Source organism: Colletotrichum lupini, chromosome 1 (genome assembly GCF_023278565.1).
Source record: "Colletotrichum lupini chromosome 1, complete sequence".
Classification (NCBI taxonomy): Eukaryota; Fungi; Ascomycota; class Sordariomycetes; order Glomerellales; family Glomerellaceae; genus Colletotrichum; species Colletotrichum lupini.
The window spans coordinates 1,986,712-2,002,043 of NC_064672.1; the positions used below are offsets into that span (position 1 = coordinate 1,986,712).

Genomic DNA, 15,332 nt, shown 5'->3' on the forward strand with positions numbered 1-15,332 from the left:
TGAGACTCTGGAAGCGGTTAGACTCCTAGATCTTCCCCATGGGGTTTGCAATGCAAGCAAACATGGGGAGCCGTACATGTAGGCTTAGCCCCTGTGATCGGTAGGAATGCTATTGGTCTAAGGCACGCTTCTACCGTGACCATCGGGAGTTGATGGGCCTGAGCCGAGCCGACAGCCCAATGAAGCTATTCTCTGATAATGGTTTAGCTTTGATTGGACCACAGGACACACTACACTCCTGCAACTTGATGAGACTCAATACAGTCAATTGAAATGGCTATTAGGACTATAGACAGTCAACACAAAGAGATCTAGAAGCGACAGCAACCGCTCAGACATCAGTTCGTATATAGTCAGAAGCATGGAACCTCGTCAACGGGCCCTTGCCGGCATCACGACTTTGAGTTTGCTGCTTAGGTCTGTGCTGTGACAATTTTCAACGTCCTATCAACTTTCTTGCTCGCCTCACGCCAAACTGCCGACCGTTTTTTGAGTTGTTGGAAGTATTTCTGCCTCGTTTGCCGACCATGCCTGGCACCAAAGATGATGAGCCTCATGTTGACACCATCGAGAGATCGGCAATAAAGGTCACTGCGCAGGAAGATCAGGCATACGGAACCGTGCAGCTCCTTCAAGGCGGTTCAGTTGTCCTAATTCCCACTCCTAGCCCTGACCCCAAAGGTAAAGCTACCAAATCCCATACCTTACCCAAAAACCAAATTTGCGAAGCAGGACACATCTAATGCTAATGGCGAGAAATAGACCCCCTCAACCTTCCACCATGGCACAAGTACCTTATCATCTTTGTTGTCGGCTCATACTCCGCCATCGCCGTCCTTGTCACATCCGGTCTCGGCGCCGTGTTCCCCTCCGTACTAAAGGAGTATCCCCCCGAAGATGCCACGCGAGCCACGGACCTTCTCACATACCCGACGTTATTCATGGGGATAGGAAACCTCTTCTCCATGCCGCTCTGCGTGACTATAGGCAGGCGGCCTGTATTCCTCGTGTCACTAGTTTTGCTGGTCTTGTCAGGTCTATGGTGCGCCTTCTCGACGTCCTTGAGCAGCCATATCGCAGGTCGCAACTTTTACAGCATCGCCGCTGGTCAAAGTGAGGCACTCGCTCCCTTCATAATTGAAGAGATTCACTTCCTCCACGAAAGAAGCGCCAAGCTGTCCTGGTTCATTGGTGTTCAAACTGCAGGGACGGCGGCGATGTTCGTTGCGACGGCTTACATCGTCCCTTCAATGGGACTCAAGTGGTGGTACTTAATCATCACATTCATCAACGCCGTTATCCTTGTCCTGGCTTTCTTCTTTGCTGTAGAAACAAAGTATGATCGACCAGTTGATGCCGACAGTAGGTTCCGCCCGTATCTTGGGGGCCCCAGTCAACTAGTGCGTGCTTAGACTAATACGATATCGCTATAGGGGGCGCTGTCCATCTGAAGTTAGACGACGAAGGCAACGTCGACAAAAACGGCGACAACGAGATGATTGTCCAGGTCCTGACACGACAAAACCATATTCTGCAACCCGAAGTCTTTGGACCCCGAACCTGGCGCCATAATCTAAGAATCTTCCACTTCAAGCCCGAGTGGAAACAGACAGTCATCTTCTACAAGGAGACGATGCAATCACTATTGCTACCAAACATCGTGTGGATGTTGTTACTCAACGGCGCCTTCTTGGGTATCTACGTCTACCAAGCCTCAACTTTTGCAACGATCCTGATGGCGCCTCCGTACACATTCAAATACGACTGGCTGGGATATGTCCAGCTGGTACAAGTCCTCGACTGTGTCATCTTGGTACCTCTCCTCGGCTACGGATCTGATATGCTGGTGCGGGCCATAAGTAGTTGGAAGAGCGGAACCTTCCAGGTAAGCAACGTCTTCAAGTTCTCCGGTATGTATTTCGGGCCGATGCTAACTCGTCTTCGCAGCCTGAGTACAGACTAATCATCCTGAGTGTCCCCATTCTATCAGCCATCATCTCCTGCGTCTTCTTCGGACAGGCAGGCGCACACCCCGACCGCTGGCACTGGATGACTATCGTAGCTCCCTACAACCTTGGCTACTTTGCCTTCCTGGGAGCCAACCTCGTCGGCATCACCTACGCCATTGACAGCTTTCCAAGCAAGGCGGGACCGCTTCTCTTGGTCCTATGTGCAGGACGCGGCTTCATCTCGTTTGGCCTGAGCTACTCCACGGTCCCGTTGATCAATTTGATTGGATATCAGGGCGCCATGAACATCTTCGCCGTCATTGCTGGTGTTTTGGGAGTCATTACTGTTCCTGTGTATCTGTTCGGGTCGCGTATCAGGATGTGGGCTACGAAGAAGATTTGGCCTGAGCTCGCCTCTGAGTGATGAAACGAGAGTACTCCGTGAACATGGTTGGGGCTATCCGAGATGTATGGTGAATGATATAAGATTTGATTAGGCAGGTAATCTGTGTCCCAGGTACAGTGTTTCGGCAGTTCTTGAATTGAATGTGAGATCTGAATTTGGCCATTCTTTGTCTTTTTACCGCGGTGAATGGCACCTCGAATCACATCGTTCTGAAGGTCGTTCCTTATCAAGGCCGGATCCTTTCTTTTTCTGTATAAGAAAGTCGTAAAAAGAATCGGAGTGGGCGAGAACTCAAGAGATATGTATATCTTGGCTTCATCTAGTGGTCGATGGAATATGGTCTTTTCAAAGAATCTCCCGGGTGTCGTTCTCGATGTGGCCACAGGCTGTTCTCGCACACAAAAGATCGTTCATTCCAGTAAAGTGCTTTTTAGTTGAGAACATGTACAAGGTTAGTTAGTAATACTAGTTTTCTCATCAATTCGTGGTAAAATTACATAGAAAAGAAATCTTTCTGGGAGCAAAGTCAAAGAGTATTCAAAACTTGACTGAGACTAAACGGATGACAGTTTACTCAAAACACTAAAGACAAACAATCTGATGGCTTAGCCAAAACATAATCCTCCACAGACATCTGCCCAGTCCTCACCAACCTCATCCTCACTCTCCCAAAGCATCAATAGGAACCCCCTGGATATACGGAATACCCGTCAACTTGAACCCCCTCTCCGAAAGCTTCGGCACACTCCTCGGCTTGCCCGTATTATACGGACACGGCTCCCCATTCCTCAACACCGGAATGCCGCCAACGTGCATCGCATTAGGCCAGTGAGTCGTGCTCTTCAACTCCTCGAACGCGCCCTTCTTCCGCACCAAGTCCTCCTGCGTGGCCTCGGCGACCGGCATGTAACAAGTATACACGCAGAACCGCGGCGACGTGCCTTCCGGGCTGAGATTATAATGCGGCGTCCGGCTATCCCACAACAGCAAGTCACCAGGTTCCGCGTTGACCTTGATCCACTCGCACCCGCGGTCCTTGAGCCACTGCATCCCCTTGTCGGTGAACCCATACCACTCCTTCGTCCACGCCCAAATCTTATCCTCTTCCCCGCGGAACGCCTCGTGGAACTCCTCCGAGAGCATGTGCGCGCCCTTGCAGACGATGAGCCCGCCGTCGCGGTCCCCGTTCGGGAGGAGGTTCACGAGCCCCTGGAGGCAGCGGAAGCCTGGCTTCTCCGGGTCCTGGTCCTGGTGCGGCCAGGGGTTGTTGGGTTTGACGTCGGGCCGGTTGGGGAAGGCCATGTTGACGGCGTCAAAGGAGACGATGAGGTCGGGAGTGTCGTAGACTTTTTCAAAGGCGTCGACGAGGCCTGGTTCTTGGCGGATGGCCCAGGTGAAGGACTCGTGAGCGACGCCGTAGCCTAGGCACATTCCCTTTTCGGTGATGATCGGGAGGTTGGATTCTTTGACGGTGGAGGGGTCGTTGCGTTTGAAGCCGAGACCGCCGGCGCTACATTTGAGTTGTTAGCGTGCTGATTCGGTTGAGAGGCTTGGAAGTGTGAAAAGATAGATCACCCACAAGTTCTCAAGGTAGGACATCATTTCCTCGCCGTAGGCATCTGCTCTCTCGCGGGGAATAGCGCCCTTGACTACGACGTAGCCATCGCGGAGGAGATCATCACGGAAATCTCCAAAGACTGCACCTTCTTGAGAGAATAGTCTGTTGGGACCCGCCGGCTGAGGCTTCAAGGGAGCCGTGGCTGATGCATTTTTGACAATCTTCTTTCCGTCTGAGACCGGGATGGTCGCCAAAGGCTTTGCAAAGTCGGTTGCGATGACCATGATGAAAGCGTCAGATGAGGGAAACTTTCTGTTGAATAAGGTATGTGTGAGATCCAATGCCTCAGGAAAGCTTGATCTTCTCTAGATATTACTCGTGTCTATGTAACGGAATGAATCGTTGTGTTTATAGGCAACATGAACGTTTGATGATACAAAGTGTTGAACCGATCAAGACACTTCCTGCCCACCGAGCCGTAAGCCCATAGACTAACTAGTACCTTGAGCTCGGGCAGGTGCAACAACTCTAGAGCATAATCCGCTATCTTGCCGAAAGCTACTCCTACCTCTCGGAACAGTCTAGCCTAATCCCTTCGGTACGGGGCGGAAGAGTGGTGGGGGATATTCACTACACTAGCACTGTACATTCGAGGGGAATGCTTCGGTTCGGCATCGGCTGGGAGCTAAGTCCAGTGTAAGACGCTCGGTTCGGGAGTTGGCGGGCCTGTTTTCTTCCCGACTTGGACGACACTCCATCACACCCCACCCCCGTAAGCAGCCGGGACAGCAATTTCTTCCTTTCATGACCGCGGAGGGCCGGGAGAGGAGGGGTTAGAATCAATTGGAATTTGTACAAGCCGAAGTCATGAAGTCTTTGAAGATGGCCTTTGTACAAGTAGACCGGGACTTGCAACTGGAGGTTAACGGTCTCACTGGATACACTATAGCAAAGCGCTCTCCGACCTAAGAACAAGTTAGCAAGAGAGAAAAAGGCCCTTGTCATAATGCCGTCTTCAAGGTTCTCCGGTCTAGAAGTGCCTATCGAGCCGTTGAATGCACCAACACCCGGTCGTGATGGCTACGACGGCCTCAATCCACATACAGAGACCCTACCCGCTGGCTGGAAACATCCTCATCCAGACGCGCGCCCACTGCCCTCCGCCATCCTACTAGAGCACGACGTCGCTATCAAAGTCAGAGACGGAACGACACTCTACGCAGACGTACTGCGCCCGCCAAACACCACAGAGAAAGTGCCTGCGCTAATATGCTGGTCCCCCTTTGGCAAGAAGTTCAACGGTCTCACGTCCCTGGGCTACATGACGCCATGGAACCTCGGCATCCCGTCTGGCACGCTCTCCGGCCTGGAAAAGTTCGAGGCGCCTGACCCGGCGGACTGGGTTCCCCGCGGCTACGCCATCGTCAACATCGACACGCGCGGTGCCTTTGACAGTGGCGACGAGAACACACCAATGGTCATCATGGGCGGCCAAGAAGCCGAAGACGGGTACGATGCCATCGAGGTCGTGGCGGCGATGTCATGGTGTAGCGGCAGCGTCGGACTCGCAGGGAATTCGCACCTCGCAATCGCGCAGTGGTTCATCGCGGCGCTGCGACCGCCGAGCTTGAAGGCCATTGCGCCGTGGGAAGGATGCGGAGACTTGTACCGCGAGCAGTTTGCGCGGGGAGGCGTGTACGCTGGCGACTTATTTGATGAGTTGATTATTAAGCACATGCTGAAAGGCCGCGGCGGTATCGAGAGCTTTCGCGAGATGTACGCGCGGCATCCGCTTGCTAACGCGTGGTGGAACGACAAGAGGCCAGATATGAAGCAGATCAATGTGCCAACGTATATTACGGGCACGTGGACGAACACGATGCACGGTATGGGTGCCATCCGGGCCTGGTTGGAGGTGCAGTCGAAGGAGAAGTGGTTGAGATGGCATCCGTGGCAGGAGTGGTTTGACCTTTGGGGTAACCCTGAGGCCAAAGATGAGTTGTTTGCGTTCTTTGACCGGTACCTCAAGGGCGTCGATAACGGATGGGAGAAGACGCCCAAGGTGAGGATGTCTCTGCTGCGGTTTGGCGAGAAAACTCCCCAGGCGATTGAGAATATTGTTGAGGAGGATTTCCCGCCGGCGCGAACGCAGTACAAGGAGTTTTTTCTTGGCACGGAGGAGACGCTCATCTCCACTACTGCGCCAGAGACGAAGACGACGGTCAGCTACGACTCCGAGTCTGGCGGAAACGTCAGCTTTACTCATACCTTTCCCGAAACTACCAACATCATGGGCCTACCCAAAGCCGTGCTGTACATGTCTTGCCCAGATCACGACGACATGGATGTGTACGTTATGATTCAGAAGCTCGACAAAGATGGGAAGCAGATGAAGAACCTTAACATTCCATGGAAGGGCATACCCGTGAACTCGTTCCAAGAATTCAAGCCGGAGCAAGAGACGGAAGTCGTGCTGTACAAGGGCCCTGTGGGCATCCTCCGGGCTTCTCATCGAGCCATCGATGAGACCAGGAGCATGCACCCACACTGGCCGTTCCACCCGCACGAGAAGGAGGAGAAGATTACGCCTGGCGAGGTAGTCAGGCCGGACATCGGAATTTGGGCGCTCGGGGTTGAATACGAGGCCGGCGAGAGTCTGCGAGTTGTCGTTAGCGGACAGAGCTTTGCCGTGAGTAATTTCGGGAAGAACCATACTCTGAATAAGGGTCGGCATAGCCTACACTTAGGAGGAGACCAAGCAAGCCATATTGTTCTTCCTTTTCTACAGATAATATCACAACGGTCCGCTGAGATGTACACCTCAATTGGCCTTCATCTCCAGTATCTGGTACCCGCCCGAACGCTATGCGCCCTGCATGATAAGTCGCCTTCGTGACCAGGCTCTCAAGAGAAATCAGACCTTGCAGGTCATGATTCTTCCTACATGCACAGAAGAGTCAAATCTGGCGTCCACAGGGGTCACAGCCCAAGCAGCTTGCAAAGCCGATTCGACGCATTCGGGTCATCTTTCCGCTGAAAATGACGGTATCCTGGGCAGGTGATTAATTGCTCGCAGGCAGAAGGTGCGAACGAGTGGGTCACATCGGACTGCGCAGGAGATCAGACTCGGCCTCTGTCTAGATGGTCACATGGCCAATACCACAGGTAGCAAGATATCTTCTTTCTGCAACGTTGATGTCGGATGTCTGAGTCGACAGTAGCACCTCTGGAGCACACACATTAAGCTGCAAGATTGGAGGGGCATTTGGCGTCGCGTTCGTGTTCGCCGTGTACCCTTGCAATCAGTGAGCTGTCTGGGGTCGGTAGCAACAGGGATAAATTCTCTGTTGGTTGCAGTGCTTCAGGTTGAGTGCTTCTTTGCCCGGATTCAGGGAAACTTGCACCTCCTCTTGGAGACTTGACGTTGTGAGGTGTGACAGTGATTGAGAACATGATGGCACAGCTAATCTAAGTGAGTGACACCGGTAGTAGGGAAACGTGAGAAGTGGAAGACAGCACTCCCAAGCGATTGAAATGCGGACTTGCAGACCGCCGAGCTGACCGCCAAAGGTTTCATCGGCCGCTGCGCAAGCGTACACGCCGGCTCAGCGTCGGGCATGCGCAACGGGGCGCGGCGGGCTTGTCCTCTGTCACATCGCGGGCCGCACTCCAGACGCCGGTTCGCAGTTTGAGTTCGAGCCGCGGCTGCACCGGTTCGTTTCCTGTGTTGCGTACCACATGAGGATCTTCGAGTCATGGAGGGACATGGAAGGGAGAACTCAATCTGCTGGTTCCCTCCCATCGATCGGGCTTGCATGCTGTGGATACTGGACAGAACGGTCTCGATAGAGGCGAACGAAGGCGACAAACCAAGGGCAAGAGAAGACAACCAGGCCAGGCGCGCGCACAGTCTTGGGGCCGAGGCCGGTGGGGCCAGCGGAACGTTAACCAGATTCCGGGAACGCTATTTTGGTGTTTTGGGTGCGTTGGTGTGGGCGTGGGCCTTGGGCTTCGGGGACGGTGGCCGGAGGCGTTTGTTAGATGCGTGGAACCAGCCGGGGCAGGCCGTAGGATGCGCAGTTGGGCGGGGGTATCCGTATAGGTCGCAGATTGGGCTACGTTGGTGGCGAGATGATGTTGGAGTTGGCTTGGCTCGTAGTGGAAGAAACTTATAACGCGGAGTCCCAATTCATGGATACATTGTGGACGGTTGTCATCAGGTACGGAGAAACACTGAAAAGAGCCATGGTGGGTGACGCTCGTCAAAATGGTCGGGGATCGTTTGATGGACCTGGCACGATGCGTATCCGTACGATAGTCTGCGAGGAATTCGGTAGAGGAGCTACTGCAAACTTGGATGCGGCAGAAGCAGACGGCGCAGAGTCAAAAGCCGACGGCTCTGGACGAAGGAAGCAGTTGCATCGAAATGGGAGCAGGTGGAGTGGTTCACGGCTCGGCGTCGTGGCGCTACCCAATCGGCCTTGTACGAGATGAGAGGGCTGTCAATATCAGGTACCAATGTGGCCTGCCGTTGTGTCTATCGATGGACAGCCGCAGGACTTGTTGCGCTTTGACGGTGATAGTAAGGGAAGCGACTGCGACCAAGACCCTTGAACCGCCATCGGTTCTTTTCTTCCTCTTGATGAGAGATGAGACTCGGTACGGACGTAGCAGTCGGCGGCCGGATATCCGTATTTCGTACAACATTGCCTCGATATCTGCCAGGGACTGTCAGCTGTTGTCTTAAACACCAGCCTCCTTCTTTCAAGCAAGGCTTGCTCGTGGAGAGAGACACAACGACATTTTGCCTGCGGCTTTCTCAAATCAACCCCTCTTTCGTTGCCCCCTTTTGCGAGCGGGTGCAATGGATCATGGCGCGCCCCTTGAAGATGCTCTTGAACGGCAGAGTCAGCCTGCAGCCGGGGAACTGGGGAGGACCTTGCTTCCATCACGTTGGAATCGACTCTTATTGGGCGTGAAGGAGGAGGATGCAGAGGAGGGAGCAGAAGCAACAAGGATGGCAGCTCGGAGTAATTGGACGGCGTGCAGGGGACCCACCAGAGAGACGTACCCCTGCATAACGCGTGCACAAACACAAGAGAACAGGGCTTCTTACATAATCACACCCACAGCTCACAAGTGCTGACTTATGCAAGGGGAGCTCGGCTCGTTTGTAGTGGCTGTTAGTGCCGGCGCCATTGAGAAGAAAAAAACGAGAGAAAAAAAAAGGATTAATCGATGAGAAAAATGCCCGAGCTACAAGCTTTTCCATGTTAGTCTTCCACATTGCGCATACGCTTCTTCACCGCAAAGGAATGCAAGATTGACAACGTATGAGCAGAGGTCATAGCGATTACCGACCTGAGGGACAGAAGGAGTTGACAGCTGCGCGAGCTGAGCGAGACTTGGGTGGTCAGATAAACATTAGATGAGAATGAGATGATAGCAGCGCCAATATCATCACCAACACGACACATTCGTCTCGTGACTTCATTGCTGCCCAAACAGCTTCCCAGAACCTGGAAGTCAAATTCACTCACGCCACTGAGTCTGCTGGAGATGTCGATCAATGGCAAACTCTGTAGGGAGCACAGTACTGCGTGGTGGTGCTTTTCACTTTCTTAGCTAACACACTTTGTAAGTAGTTCCTCACGCAACATGCCGCTAGAGCAGAGACTAGCGATTGACGGGTGCCGGTCGTCGGCACTAACAGCGGCGACCTCTGCGCCAGGCAATCTCCCTTGTCCGATGCTATTCCTGTTCCTGTCCTTGCAGGACTGGAAGCTTGCGCAGGCGGCGCGCCAATTCTGAAGGTTTGGTGAAGATCCGACTGGGACCGAAGAAGAGAGCGAGGGACAATCAGGCACCAAGCGACCAGAGTGAGGCGCGACGCGCAACAGCTTAGGTAGCTGGCCGAGTCGATTGAATGTTCTCGGACACTGAGAAATGGGTTGGCTCGCATGCTTGGTAGAGACACGCTGACGGATGGGAAAAAGCAAGGATATTTGTTTGCCTGCAGCGGGCATCTGTGCCCATTTCACTAGTTTTTGCTCGTCTTTTCTCTACTCGACTGGTCTGAATTCATGGTCTGATGTCTTTCTTTTGAAGCATTGGATCGTAGAGGAGGCGCATCTTCTCTTGCCTGTGCTTGCGCTTGTTCAGTTGAGGTTCTTACACCATTGTAACTCACTCACATCTCACCTTCATCCTGAGACTCACTCTCACTCTCACTCTCATACGGCCCAACCAATCCAGCCACCTCGCCTGATATTTCCCATTTCTTTTCCGTTACCTTCAAGATCCAACCAGCTTCATCACCAACACCAACGAATACATCACCAAATAATCAACGCGCATCATCTCGTCCTCCAACGGCATTCGCTCGACCGTTCCCCCACCGCGATCCTTGCACCTATTGGTCTTTTGCTCGGCTGCGCATCTCCTCCCTGTGTCCAACCATCGCGTCTGGCCCATCACATCCCACCTCATCCCACTCTTCTCCTGCAAGGGTCTGCGGTCTCCCACATCTTGTCACTCGCTTTGCTGCCCATTGGCGAAGAATTCAACCTTGGAATTGCTGCCTTTTGACTCCCCGCGTGCCTGCAGTTGGTCCCGTCACATCCACACAGTTCCACACCCTTAAGCCCCCTGCAGCTACCCTCGTCACTTTTGTTCCGTTGCATCAGACGCCCTTCCCCTTCCTTCTCCTGCGTGTGCGTATTCCCGTCACCCAAGGTTCCCTTTGCGCCGCCAGCCGTGTGTGTCTCTTTCTTCTTCCGACTCGCGGCCGATCAGTTGCAGTAGAGAGAGGGCACAGAAAGAAATGTGCTACCTGCTCCGTCATCCTCGCCATTCTACATTTCCTCTCCCACGAACTGTCAACGCCAGATTCTATGTGCGAGGGTCACCACAACAACTGCCACCACTATCATCAGTCATCTTGACCAAGAAACGAACCCCGTCGTCATCTTCGCATCGCTAAACTTCAATTGCCAACAGAACACCCCCAAGATAACCCTGTCGATCGGTCGCTATCTGCTCCCTGGACCTCCCAAGGGTCTCTTTTCGGAGCCTGGTCCTCTAGGTGTCTAGCTGCTTTTCCACCATTATCGACCAGGTCGCCTATCGTTTCTTAGACGACACCAACATCGTTGTCCATCGCAACACCAGCATTGCTCGCGAACACGACATTGACGGTGGCAATTCACTAAAGACCATTCCATCTAGTTGCAAACAATCATCAACATCATCTTAACCACCATCGACATTCACTACTTCAGCTCAGCTCCAGATACCCAGTATTTCTTTCCTTGCCCTGCGTTCCCAGCCTCTGTCGCCAGCTTGCCTGGGTTCCTGCGACTAGGACCCTCCGTTTGTCCCACCAAGCACCACGCAATCGAGACATTCCAGTATCGCCGCCCCTCGTCAATTGAGACATTCCTGCGGCATCGCGATACCTAGACATTTGCGCTGCGGCGATACAACGTCTGCGACACGGCCCAGCCTCCAACGCTGGACCCAACTGCCGATCCGACGTTGTGGGAGACAAAAGACCCGACTCGAGAGTTCGCCCGCTTGCCCTGCCTTTCCACGTTTGCATCGGTTCATGGCGAGCCATCCGACGTAACGCAAAGCTCCTGTCTAGACGGCCTGTCGGTTCTCCCCTCAGTACCTACTCCGTATCGCCCAGGGAAAAGAGTATTACACGGCACTTCCACCACATGCCGCCACCAGCAGTCGCGTAGGCCCAAAGCTGCGGAAACCAGGTCTCGGCCTGTTCTCTCACAATAGCAGCTCTCTTATACCTTCAAAGCGCATCCACAGCCACGACTCGACGGCTTTGCTACCACTGCAATTTTCCTTTCGCTGCCGCGGCGTGCCCAGGGATTCCTCTCCTTATTATTCAGTTACCAAGAACGTCGATTGCCCTTCCCGTACTCGTCCCCCCTTCAGCTGCGTTAGCTCGACGCAACTGCCATTCGCGCTTCTGCACCTCGAACAGGCATCATCCTGATCCTCGACGCCTTGCTGTCGCCCAATTCGGTCACTCACCACTCCAATCCGACTGCCGGCGTGATCCTCTGGGCCAAAGAGCCGTCTGATAATACGAATTTCTTGGTCGACTTGCATGCGGGCGATTGTTCTCGTGCAATCGGATCAAGCACAGGACGCCGTAGTTTCTTTTCACTTAGATACGATGGACAGTCTTGCGCGGACTCAATCGCGCGACCGCGAGAGGTCACTACCCTCTCCGGTCTACCCACGTCCAACTTCGAGATCAAGTACAAGTACCAGTGCAACCCGACGGACCCCTCGAAGCGCAAATAGTTCGACTTCACAGTTCGTTACCTCGCCGAGGCCACCTAGTGCTCACCCTGCCCACAAGTTTCATCACAGCTCTTGCACTCCGTCGATGGTGACCTCTCGGCCTGGATCTGCTGTGTCAAGAGACCGAGTCTCTGACTCTGGAAGGCAGAGCGCCGCATCCACCTATCTCCAGGATAAACTCCAGAGGAGAAGAGAGGAGGCCGACAGGTTGGCCGCGGTACGGTCAACGCAGGACATGGCCGCCTCCGTAGAATTACCACCACGGCATGCGCAAAGTTCACCCGTGAAAGGCGAGTCCGTTGATGGACGTCGGCCAAGATCAAGTGGAGGCAATGGAGAATCTACAAAGAATAAAGGCATGGGCGCCAAGGAGATGGAGGCAGTGAGTAGCCTTGGATCACATCTTTGTACACTACCCTTACTGATAGCTGCCTCGACAGACTGTTTCCACCTTGCACAAGCAGAACTTTGACCTGAAGCTCGAGCTCTTCCACCGCCGCGAACGACAAAATGCGCTTGAAGAGCGTATCGACGCCCTCGAGTCCGAGAAAGCACAAATAGACGATGTGAACGACAAGCTACTCGACGAGTTGGAGAAGCGAGACAAGGCTGTGCAGGAGGCGGTCCAGATGATAGTGACTCTTGAGGCCCAGGTCGAGACGCTATTAAAGGAGCGGGAAATGGTTCGAATGGTCGACGCAGCCGGTTTCCTACCTCCCGACGACCTCGAATCTCGCCTCAGAAGCCCCACGCCCAAGCCTAGAATAGCGGACCTGGCACGACTTGAAGATGATGCTAAGACGCTCAACCGCATGCCGAGTTTTCTATCGGACTATACCGAAAATACCGAGAACCTACGAAAAGTCTACCTCAGCTCGCGCGGTAGCCTACTCAGCTTACCGAGGCTCAACACGGAGGCAGTGGATGAGACGGATCCACGTCGTGGTAATGGCATGACGAGCCCGAGCCTCAGCGTCCTCAGTGAAAGTTCCTTTGTAAGTGTGTATGGCGAGAAAGAGGACCAGGATCAAACAATTGTGGCCGATGCAGACGAGCCACACTCTATGGATGGTGCTTTACTACACTCCGCGCCACCTCGAAAGGCTTCGTACGGTAGCGACCAGTCTGGGATACAAAGACCACCGACCACCATGTCGACACGATCCAGTCGCCCAAGTAGGTCCAGTTCAACTAGTCGGGCTCCTGGTCCAGGCCAGTTCCAGTCGCTCCACGACATCATCGACCACACCTCGCCCCTCCAAAAGCTAGCGAGGCTCGATCATACCTATCTGGACAGTCTGCCCGTTCAAGACTCTTCCCCGATGGCAGGAAGAGGGCAGTCGCAGAAGCAGACTAAGGCCGCGAAGCGCGAAGCATTGCGGAGAGTGACAACAGATTCACCAGCTTCACACCCCGGCGAAGGGCTTCCTCCGACACCAGACACCATTTCCACATCAACGCTTCGAAGATTCAAGACGTCGAACGACACGCTCTCGAAGCAGCGAGCTGTGTCGGATCAACATAGCTATCGCTCAGTGTCAAGGGGAACGTCCAAGGATGATGAGGGGGATCACGGCGGAGGTGCACGGGTATTCCAACATCCCCCATCCTCTGCATTCACTGGACCCGAAGAGCCAGCCAGTGCCCATTACTTCGAGTCCCGGCCGCCTTTGGTCCCTCGCCCCAGGTCGGCAGATGAAACTACGATATCGAATCACAGAGAACTCGACTGGGACTCTGATGGAGATTCGATGCACTCCCTCGACTCTAGCCTCGATATTTGGCTACAGCAAGGCAAGGACCCAAAGTACATTGCACAGCAGCGGAGTGAGTCTCCGGACCTATTCAGCTTTCCTCCGTCCGGCGGATGGAACACAGCTGGCATGTTCGGTTCTTCTGGTGGTGCATTTGAGGTCCCAGGTCTCCCTCCGCCGCAACGTAATACGGCCGAGGATGCCCTCTTCCAAGACGGGGTTCAGCCCCTGCCTCCGCCGAATAGGAGGTCGAGTTTGGGTGCTAAAACAGGCCAGACCTCGTCAAAGAACATGCCCATTAACGGCAAACTTCGCAAGTCACCATCTCGAAGCGGATCTAGGCGCAACAGTGTTGATGCGCAAATGATCCAGCTGGCAGAGGCAGTGGCCAACAGCCCGCAGCATGATTCAAAGACTGGTGCTCGTTCCAAGGACAGCAGCCACTATCCCCCTTCCTCGACTGCCGCGCCCCGTGGGCATCGGTTGAACTTCTTCAGACGGTCCATCGGAGGTAGCACCGCTCCGAGTCCTGTCCAACATGCGTCACCAGTAGCCGAGCCACCCGCACCAACTGCGCCCCAAGCCCCGATGGGTGTCCCATCATGGGTGCAGCGAAATCACCCGGGCGAGGAGGACAGGGCCAGCGCGACACCGCCTCCCATTTTGCGAAACCCTCGTCCGGCTCGTTCTGGCAGCTTTGACGAGGGTGCGCCTGTGTATGATCACGGCCCTACAGCCCCGACTACACCTATGGCAAACCATGCCCCGAACACGCCGAACGCAAATGGAACGCCTGGCTCCACAGAGACCACACCCACGAGCAACTCTGCGAGTGGTGGCGCACCCTTGCACAAGCGGAAATGGTTACCTGGCTTTGGTCGGGCGAGCAGTCTACGGAATCGTGCTGGCTGAGGAATCTGGCAAGCCAATTGCCGCCAGGAACTGGTGAGGGCAAGAGCGGAGCCGGCGGTCCAGGAGATCTGCCAATAAGGGGAATCTGGCCCAATGTAGCATATTTGGCCCCTTCAATGGGCTTGTTGTAATACCTTTGCCTCATACGTCCCTAAAGTGTGGCAAGTGGATGACGTGTTGTACGATGAGGACGAACCAACCAGGCCATGATCTGGAATTTCAGTTGAAACCCGCCGAGAGTTTTCGAAATCTGTCGGGAACGGGTGGGATGGCGTTGAATAGCTACAAGCGGAAAAGCACGGCGCTGTACTTCAGTCTATGGAAGACAGTGCTTTGAGGGTATCGATTCATCAAAAATAGAACTTGAATTATCCTTTTCCTGGAATCATATGTCTGCGCCTCTCTTGTGACTCTGAATGATATCA

At 54.0% G+C, this 15,332-nt stretch overlaps 5 protein-coding genes across 5 annotated transcripts; 3 read left to right on the forward strand and 2 right to left on the reverse strand.

Moving 5' to 3' along the window:
* Window positions 1–527: 527 nt before the first annotated feature.
* Window positions 528–2,373, forward strand: CLUP02_00542 (major facilitator superfamily transporter; the record flags this gene model as incomplete). The annotated part of the gene is made up of 4 exons (XM_049279589.1): window positions 528–681; window positions 763–1,400; window positions 1,454–1,885; window positions 1,948–2,373. 4 exons carry the CDS (start codon window positions 528–530, stop codon window positions 2,371–2,373), a joined length of 1,650 nt encoding a protein of 549 aa, XP_049135546.1.
* Window positions 2,374–3,015: 642 nt separating this feature from the next.
* CLUP02_00543 (uncharacterized protein) lies at window positions 3,016–4,197 on the reverse strand (the record flags this gene model as incomplete). Its single annotated transcript, XM_049279590.1, has 2 exons — window positions 3,016–3,865; window positions 3,935–4,197. 2 exons carry the CDS (start codon window positions 4,195–4,197, stop codon window positions 3,016–3,018), a joined length of 1,113 nt encoding a protein of 370 aa, XP_049135547.1.
* A 722-nt stretch (window positions 4,198–4,919) lies between these two features.
* Window positions 4,920–6,975, forward strand: CLUP02_00544 (X-Pro dipeptidyl-peptidase C-terminal non-catalytic domain-containing protein; the record flags this gene model as incomplete). Its single annotated transcript, XM_049279591.1, has 3 exons — window positions 4,920–6,602; window positions 6,661–6,683; window positions 6,756–6,975. The coding sequence occupies 3 exons, from the start codon at window positions 4,920–4,922 to the stop codon at window positions 6,973–6,975; spliced, it is 1,926 nt and encodes a 641-aa protein (XP_049135548.1).
* Window positions 6,976–7,050: 75 nt separating this feature from the next.
* Window positions 7,051–9,875, reverse strand: CLUP02_00545 (uncharacterized protein; the record flags this gene model as incomplete). The annotated part of the gene is made up of 12 exons (XM_049279592.1): window positions 7,051–7,208; window positions 7,245–7,330; window positions 7,397–7,517; window positions 7,582–7,635; window positions 7,693–8,204; window positions 8,260–8,450; window positions 8,516–8,631; window positions 8,709–8,807; window positions 8,866–8,986; window positions 9,051–9,079; window positions 9,210–9,492; window positions 9,567–9,875. 12 exons carry the CDS (start codon window positions 9,873–9,875, stop codon window positions 7,051–7,053), a joined length of 2,079 nt encoding a protein of 692 aa, XP_049135549.1.
* A 23-nt stretch (window positions 9,876–9,898) lies between these two features.
* On the forward strand, window positions 9,899–15,244 carry CLUP02_00546 (uncharacterized protein; the record flags this gene model as incomplete). Its single annotated transcript, XM_049279593.1, has 13 exons — window positions 9,899–10,094; window positions 10,169–10,790; window positions 10,849–10,988; window positions 11,050–11,139; window positions 11,199–11,284; window positions 11,375–11,592; window positions 11,648–11,853; window positions 11,916–12,240; window positions 12,300–12,329; window positions 12,386–12,623; window positions 12,682–14,858; window positions 14,921–15,002; window positions 15,065–15,244. The coding sequence occupies 13 exons, from the start codon at window positions 9,899–9,901 to the stop codon at window positions 15,242–15,244; spliced, it is 4,590 nt and encodes a 1,529-aa protein (XP_049135550.1).
* Window positions 15,245–15,332: the final 88 nt, after the last annotated feature.